The sequence below is a fragment of a genome, unplaced genomic scaffold (assembly GCF_019419815.1).
Source record: "Pyrus x bretschneideri cultivar Hongxiangsu unplaced genomic scaffold, Pyrus_bretschneideri_v1 Contig21, whole genome shotgun sequence".
Lineage (NCBI taxonomy): Eukaryota > Viridiplantae > Streptophyta > Magnoliopsida > Rosales > Rosaceae > Pyrus > Pyrus x bretschneideri.
In genome coordinates this window covers 4,802,663-4,811,507 of record NW_025999513.1, presented here as the reverse complement: position 1 = coordinate 4,811,507, position 8,845 = coordinate 4,802,663, and the positions used below count along the sequence as shown (strand labels likewise).

General features: G+C 39.1%; 2 protein-coding genes across 2 annotated transcripts; one reads left to right on the top strand and one right to left on the bottom strand.

Moving 5' to 3' along the window:
- The first annotated feature begins 676 nt into the window (after nt 1–676).
- Nucleotides 677–3,619, top strand: LOC103958554 (inactive beta-amylase 9). Its single transcript, XM_009370828.3, is given in 4 exon segments — nt 677–1,027; nt 1,975–2,457; nt 2,557–2,751; nt 2,753–3,619. Coding segments are annotated over 4 exon segments (1,593 nt in total). The 5' UTR covers nt 677–799; the 3' UTR covers nt 3,440–3,619.
- A 1,221-nt stretch (nt 3,620–4,840) lies between these two features.
- LOC103958553 (tubby-like F-box protein 3) lies at nt 4,841–7,828 on the bottom strand. Its single transcript, XM_009370827.3, is given in 7 exon segments — nt 4,841–5,142; nt 5,381–5,854; nt 6,091–6,185; nt 6,187–6,271; nt 6,361–6,490; nt 6,755–6,842; nt 7,361–7,828. Coding segments are annotated over 6 exon segments (1,179 nt in total). The 5' UTR covers nt 7,670–7,828; the 3' UTR covers nt 4,841–5,142; nt 5,381–5,382.
- Between the last annotated feature and the right edge of the window lie 1,017 nt (nt 7,829–8,845).

Genomic DNA, 8,845 nt, shown 5'->3' with positions numbered 1-8,845 from the left:
AATCTTTCATCGTACATCGTGCAGTCATAAATCATTTTAAATTTAAAATCCAAACTTAAATATAAATAGTACTTAACAAAAACTAACCGCACGATATACGACGAACGATCACGATTACGGATCCTCGGGATCACTTGTCTGTTATAACAAGTGATCATTTTGGAGGACCAGGATCCTCTCCTAATCTAAGGATGAGGATCTTCATGACCAAGGGATGTGGACCATTGGATGAAAATCCAACGGCTACAAACAGGGGATCCCTTTAAAGTTATAATAATTATAACCGTTGAATTTTCATCTAACAACCCACATATCTTGATCATGAGGATCCTCATCCTTAGATTAGGAGAGGATCCTGATCCCATTTTGGATAAACAATCAAATTTATAGGAAAAAAAATATTAAAAAACAAATTTCAAACCATATTCTATCCCTTCTTTTGAAAAAAAAAATTTCGAATAATTTAGCGCCGGACTACTTTAGCCACCTGTGCGATCGACACGTGGTAGAGTCTTATTGGCCTTTCGTTTTATTTTTTATTTTTTTCCAAAGATAAAAGACGCGTACGAGGTCCTCTTTTGTGTGTATAAAGCTCAGCATCGGGGCCTTAACTAGTCAAAACTCGTCAGCGCCTCATTCGTATGCATTCAGAAGCTCTCAAACTTTCTGGATTTTCATAAATTAAAGTCACAAAAATCAAAATTTCAATTGTTTCTTTTCTTTGTTGTTGATCTTTTAAGTCTGTTGATTTCGGGTTGTGAAAAGTTTTGAGTCTTTGGGGGAATCGGGTGTTTGGGAAATGGAGGTTTCGGTGTTTCGCGGCTCTCAGGCGGTGGTCAGAAAGGCGGAGTTGGCGCGAACGGAGCTTGGGTTTTCTAAGTTGAATGGAAATTTGAAGACCAACCTCTGCTTTGGTCAGAGCAAGAGCTGGAAAAGCGCCCGGCTTCAGTTTACTGTGAGGGCCGTACAATCCGATTCACCAGTCCGATCCGATAAAATTTCGGGTCCTGCCAAAAGATCCAAACCGGTAAGTGGTTTTTTCTTCCATTTTTTTTGTGTTAGATAACTTAGATTTTTGTTTGGTTTCTGAGAAATTGGAGAAAAATGGGAAAATAGTGATTGAATTTCAAATTTTTATTATATAAATTAGAATTGACCTCAAGTTTATGAAATTATAAAGGGGTTTTCAAGAAACATGATAAGTTTTGAATTTGCCTACAATACTTAGCATGATAATTTAATGTTTTGTAGTTTCTTAGTTGGTTTGAAGCCTAGAATTTCAGCTAAAATGGTATCTGGAATTTGAATAACTTCTCACTTTAGTCCTTAAGATTTGAAACCTATAGAAGTGGTCTATGATTTTGTTCAGCATCAATTATTTTTATCTTTTTATCCTCGTTTAATAGTGATTTTTCATGGAGTAATCAAAATGATTAAGGGTCAACAAAATCAGAAACTATGTCTATTGATTTCAAATCTCAATAACCAAAATGAGGATGTTTGCAAATTCATTTTAACTAAAAAGCCTTTCAGTTAAAACATGTTTGGAAGCAAGTAAAACAAAAGACTTTTTAGCCAAAATGATCATGAGAATGTCGTAACTATTTACTTTGGTCCCTAATATTATCTACCGTCAATTATTTTGATCATTTTAGTGCAAAAAAAATTCCATTAAATTAAAGAAAATCTAGTTCAAGAAGAGGTTAATTTGACAAAAATATTCTCAATTAATGGAGACCTATCGCCAAAATGATTGACGGTGAACATCTTATGAACCACTTCTATTGATTTTAAATCTCAATGATTAAAATAACGAGTTATGCCAATCTCACTAACCATTTTGGATAAAAAGGCCAAAATATTAATTTAACTTATTATCTAGTCCTAGAAGTTTAATGTTCTATTTGTTGATTTTCCGGCCTGATTTATGTAACTTAATTTACTCATTTTTTTGTGATGTGTTATACTCTGCAGAATGATGGAGTAAGATTATTTGTTGGGTTACCTCTAGATACAATTTCAGACTGCAACGCGGTGAATCATGCTAGAGCGATTGCTGCCGGATTAAAGGCTCTGAAGTTGTTGGGGGTGGACGGTGTGGAGCTCCCGGTCTGGTGGGGAACGGTTGAGAAAGAAGCCATGGGGAAGTACGAGTGGTCAGGCTACCTAGCCGTTGCAGAGATGGTTCAGAAAGCCGGCCTTGAGCTCCATGTCTCGCTCTGCTTCCATGCGTCGAAACAACCGAAGATGCCACTCCCTGCGTGGGTATCTCGCCTTGGCGAGTCTCAACCTGGTCTATTCTTTAAGGACCGGTCAGGGCAGCCCTACAAAGAGTGTTTATCGCTTGCTGTCGATGAACTTCCTGTTCTGAATGGAAAGACTCCAATCCAAGTTTACGAAGACTTCTGCGAAAGCTTTAAATCTTCATTCGCACCTTTCCTTGGTTCCACAATCACGGTAAGGAGTCATGATACTTGAAAACTCCACGTTTCATTAGTCATCATATGTTTTGTATGCGTACTAAATTGTCAATTTCCTGTATTGGCTAAATTTCAGGGCATCTCAATGAGCTTAGGACCAGATGGTGAGCTTCGATATCCTTCTCAGCACCGACTGGTCAAAAATAAAACTCCTGGAGTTGGAGAATTTCAGTGTTATGATGAAAACATGCTAAGGATTCTTAAGCAACATGCTGAAACAACCGGAAACCCTCTGTGGGGTCTTGGTGGTCCTCATGATGTTCCTAGCTATGTACCAGTCACCAAATGCAAACAACTTCTTCAAGGATAATGGCGGTTCATGGGAGTCTCCGTATGGTGACTTCTTCCTTTCCTGGTACTCGAACCAGCTCATTTCTCACGGAGATCGCCTCCTCTCTCTTGCCTCGTCAACTTTCGGTGACACTGAAGTGGAAGTTTGTGGCAAAGTTCCACTAATGCACTCTTGGTATAAAACAAAGTCTCACCCTTCTGAGCTGACTTCTGGGTTCTACAACACATCATCTAGAGATGGTTACCAAGCGGTTGCTGAGATGTTTGCGAGGAACTCGTGCAAAATTATATTGCCTGGAATGGACCTATCAGACGAACATCAGCCACGGGACTCCCTTTCAAGTCCCGAGTTATTACTTTCACAAATTAAAACAGCTTGCAGAAAGCATGGGATTGAGATTGCTGGCCAAAACTCATCAGTTATGGGAGCTCGCGGAGGCTTTCAACAGATAAAGAAGAATTTGTTGGGAGAGAATGTGATCAACCTATTCACATATCAGAGAATGGGAGCTGATTTCTTCTCACCCGAACATTTTCCTTCGTTTTCTGAGTTTGTTCGGAGCCTTAATCAACCACAACTGGAGTCGGATGATCTACCTACTGAAGAAGAAGCTGCTGAGCCCATACCTACAAATTCGGAATCAGTCATCCACCTGCAAACCGCTTAATTTCAATTAGAATTTATAGTTGTATTTGTGTATATTAAACTTGTTTGCTATACGTATATCTGCAGAAACGACGCAAAATTGTATAATCCAATCAGAAGAACAGCAGTATACCACTGCGTTACATTGTACCAAAAACTATGGTCCTCAAGCAATTTTTAGGCTTTTATTCTTCCTGGTAAATGTTACTACTTTAGGCTCCCAAATTTGTTTAAGTTGTATCTTGTTAACCCATTTTTTTCTTTTTTTCTTTTTGAAGTGCCGAGTGCGGGAGAAAACGGTAAACATGGGGTAGGGGTGTCCGAACACACGCTTTCGGATCCCTATAAAATGCATCGGATCGCACTATATTTTAGTACCAGTCGACAACAAGCTATCCCACTTGATAAGAAAGCTCTGTAGTGACGATGCTGGCGTTAGTTGACCTGGTTAAAAAATATAGAATACGCTTCAATTAGGCAGGGGGGAGCGACGAGGATTAGACGTCACCCATGTCCTGCGGTCTGTACCTGGTGCCGTCTTAGGATGGGGGCTGGCCCTAATGCCTCCTAGGCATGCAACAGTAAGTAATCTCGGTTGTATGCTGTACACAGAATGCACACCAAAGAGCCAAGGTTTGGTATCGACCTCTGTACCAAATGGCATGCAAACAAACTTTGCAAATTCCAGAGTTTGACCAACTCAGAGAGCCCTGTTCTGAAAACTAGCAAAATAAGGGCAGCATACAACTCAAAAGACCTGTTCAATCAGTACCACAGTCGAAATACGCGTAGATTCTTGATAAGAAACAGAAGACGATGAAGTTTGTTGGAATTTTTTTATCGACGGGTTCAAGGGACCCACTCTAACGACACTGATACTACTCCCAACTTGGTAATTATCATCTACCCAATCCGTCTTATGTGTGATTTTTATGACAAAAGGTCTCGGTATTAGTTAGAGTGGAGTAATCCTATTTAAATTCATTATTTTTCTTTGAACCCACCGATGTGGGATAGCTAACACGCCTCCACATATGGAACCCCATTTAGTGACTCACATGGAGATCCACACATTGGCAATTGAAAATCAGAGGTTAGTTTCAATGGAGTACAAACTTGTTTCCAATCCCTTCAAGAGGTGCTTCTTAAGAACTCAAATGCCTGACTCCATGTTAAGAGTCCAGGCTTGTTTCCAAGTCCACACTTCCTGATGACAAGCAGTTCGGCTTGCACGGGCCTGTAACCAAGGCTGATACCATGTTGAAATTTTGAAGTTTGTAATTTTTCTTCTTCTCTTCCTTGTCAAAAGGACATAACGGGCGAGGTTTGGAACAGTGCCAGAAGAGCCACCGTCCATGGATGCAGCTTTGCAAAGCAACTCGTTATAAGAATTCTGAATGCAACGGGGGATCGAACAGCCTACTTGGACGAAACAAAATATACATATAAAATTAAATGTGATCAAATTTCGGGAAAACAGGGTTTTGTTAAAATAGCTAATATATACATTCAAAACGTTAAATTTACAGCACATGGTGGAGTGATCAAGAACCAAGGCTCTCCACCTTTATATTCCAGAACTCCGGGGTTTGGCAAAATCATGATACAAGAAGGTCTGGAGCGTCTGAGCACGCTGTATGCCTGCCAATCCCAGCACTACGAACACCTTCAGTGAACGGCCTCATTGAACTCAACCCACTAAGTTACCTTTAAACCTAGCTGCTACTAGAATACGAGAAAAAGATAGGGTCAATCATACTCGTTTAGCAGATATTGGCACCTAAAGAGCAACCGACTCCATCAACATTACAAACAAAGCACAAACAACCGTATGAATTCTGGAAGTGTTACGGGCGCTCGGGGTGAAAGAGTTGTGTTCAAGTATATAATAGTTGGTTAACTTAGGTTCAAAACTAATTACCAGACTCTGAAAGATTCATCATTTAAATTACTAAATCTATACCTTTATTCACAGGCAATCTTGGTGTCAAAGCTGCTGAGGCAGATTGAAAATGCCTGGAACGCTGATATTGGATACCGGTAATCCATGGTAAATTGATCCTTGCCCACTTTTCCAAATTGGAGGATGATCTTCTCGTGTTCTGGCCCAGGGGGTCCATTTTCCGGAGAAGCCACCAACTGAAAGTTCTTCACTGAAGCAACTGTTACTCGTCCATGAAAGTTCAAACACCAACACTGGAGTTGCTCGTGCCACCGAGGAGACTTGTTTCTTAACACCAGCACCCCATCTTTCTGTCTGGCCAAAGGCCCTGACAGGAAACTCTCCATACGGTTTGATTTCGATCGATTAAATGAGAGGGATGGAAATAATTCTGCATTGCTATGTGAAAACTCTGCCTGTGTGGGGGCTACTCCTCCAGGCTCAATTGAAGAGGATGGAATTGAATCCATGGTACACTGCATTCTCCTCGGACCCCTGCTTGCAAGAACTCTGTGAGCTTTCTAATTTCTCAGTATTAAAATGAAAATGCACCCTTACCTAAGTGTACTGAACAAATTATGATCACAGCTCACAATGTTCGTTGTGAGGATTGCGGAGAATAAGAGAAAAGAATGAAAGCATCACCTATGCCGATGGAATACTAGATGTACTCTAATAATTTCACTTCTAAAGTACGGTTCTATAACTTGTCCTACAAGCATAAGGTTTACCTGGAACCCAACATATTTAGTTCATATTGAATTTGAGCCACCGGATAGTTGCCAGCAGGGACTCTAGGGGAAACTTGTTTCAAATTGACAAGCCTAGGTGGAGCGACTTTTTGCAATCCTGGCTCCCGAATGACTCGGCTGCCCATCAAAGATTGTAAACTTTGTTCCCAAGAAGTTTGATCTTCACAAAGAGAGGGGGAAAAGTGTGTTAATACTTAAGCTCATGGTGAACAAGAAAACAGGTTACATCATATGCATCTTTCGGCACACCTCAGTTTCCCAACATAGTTGCTGCTCCCCTTTGACATTTCATCAGCACACAGTGAGATAACATAATCAGTGCAGGTGGGGCGTTTAAACTTGCGCGCAGCAAGTAGGAACTTGCCTTCGTCAATTAGAGCTGCCATTGACACCAGACAAACAAGAAAAGTTAACACAAACTTATAGCTCAAAAATGAAACCGAAAGAGGACAGGTCCACTATTTACAGAAAGCAAAAGCGATTTCTTAAGAGAGAAATCAATACCTACATGACCTAACTGAAAAAAAAACTAGAGCAAATATGGAAAACCCATATCTTCGAAAAACAAACAAGAAAAGTTTACCTGTCATTCAAAATGAACTCAAAACAATATTACTTCCCTTCTCGGTTAAAAAATGCTCACCAGGGGTCAAACCAAGAAAAAGATAATATGTTTGGTTGGAACGGTTCCGTTTGATAAAGCACTGCACGAGATCATCCCTTGGACCAGGCTGCAATCAGATAAAACACATATTGAAAATATGTACAACGACCATTTCAAAGGTAGGAGAACACTGAATCAAAATTTTGGTAAACCAAAGATTTTCCAACCCGAAAATCGAACATAATAAGAATTCAGAACGTGATTCACGTGATCTTAGGCTCTTCCCCTCGCTTGTTAAACCAATTTACACTACATGGTTACTAAAGACTGAAATTTTGCAATTTTAGCCACTACAACCGTTAAGAAAAATTGCTTTCCAATTCCAAAAAACTTTACAAAGATTGAAGATTTGGCTAAACTTGCCTGGAAGGCCAAGAATTATGCTAAAAAGTTCACTCCAGTCACACTCCAGAAGCATCACAAACAAATCAAGCAATGCAATTTCCACTGAAACCCAATTGTAATACATCCAGAATCCATGAGAAATGCAAACAAATGTAAATTTTGGACATAAACTCAAACAATTAGAGAAGAAAAAGAACTCAATCAAAAAATTTTCCTTTTTTTCTAGAGAAAGAGAGAGACCTGCTTGACGGAGATGGGGAAGGTCAACTTTCCAGAGAGTTCAGGAGCCTTGACGATCTCCTTGGTGAGGTGTCTCCAACTCCGGCAGACACCGGCGCAGGCGACGACGCTCTTGCGCGGCGGCCAGGCGGCCTCGGAAGCCTCGATTCTGACCAGAACCTCTCTGAGTAACTCCTGAGGCATCTGAGCCCAGCAGCTCTGCTTCAACGACTCCCCCACCGCCTGGCCGCCCGACCGAGCAGCCGAGTCCTGCACCACCCGCTGCGACCGCGAGAACTTCATGTCCTGGATTATACTCCTTATCGACATATCCCAATTGATTCAAACTCCACGACGAAGCAGAATACGATGGGATAAGAAGTTGGATTTGGAATGGAGGATTTGGGAATTTTGAAGAAGAATCGAGTGGCCAGAGCAACTAGGAATATTTATTCTTTTTATTTCTCTGTTATTTTGTACTCTTTCTTATTTGTTGTTTGGTGAGTGGGAAAATTTTTCTTTTTCGTTTTTGGGGCATCATTATTATGCTCTTCATCATGTAGAGGGATTAACTACCCGGGTGGCAATTGTGAGTGGAAATTTTCAAACTCGTATTTCACACGATACGTTTGGGAATCACACAATAATAATTAAGGATTTCTATGAGTTTTTTCGGTCCCAAAAGGTTGGACTATAAAAAGAAACATTATTTGGTGGGATTTTCTAATTAATTATTCGAAATTGTTCCGCAACAAATTGTAAATCTGTGAATTGGAAAACGTGATTTTATTATATTTTTTTTGGAATAAAACTCAAATTCTAAGTTCTAAACTTACTCCAATTTGCTCCAATCTTGAGGTAAACATGAGTTTTAACCCAAAACTCAATTTTAGTGCAAATTTAGGCTAGAATTCTCCGTGAGTTAAAAGAATCCAACCGGCAAATTTAGGCTATATTATTTTAGTTTTATATTTATAATTTCATAGAATCCAACCGGTAAATATTTAATATGATTAAATCCAACAATAAAACAAAGATATAACAATCCAAATTTAAATCCAACGGCAAAAGTAATTAAAAAAAATCATTTATGTGTTTCATATTCTTTCATAATGTTCCATAAGTTTCATAATGTCGGTTTAGTGTTTTTTTCAATATTTAGGAATCAAAATATTTTTAAGGGGGTGTATTCAATTGAGATTTTGAGGGATTTTAATTTTTTTAATGAATCTAGAGGTATTCAATCAAGATTTTAAGTAATTCTCTAAAATTCAAAGTGTATTTAATTAGAATTTTAAGATAGTTTATTAAAATTCTTAGAAATTCAGGTGTATTCAATTAGAATTTTAAAGAAGTTTATAACATTCTAAGTGTATTCAATTAGAAATTGATTTTAAACAATTTGAGAAAGTTGAAGAATTAGAGGGAATTAGAGAGATTTCGTAGTGTATTTTAAGCATCCACAAATCTTACATCTCCCCATGGGATTTTGAGAGAATTGAATCA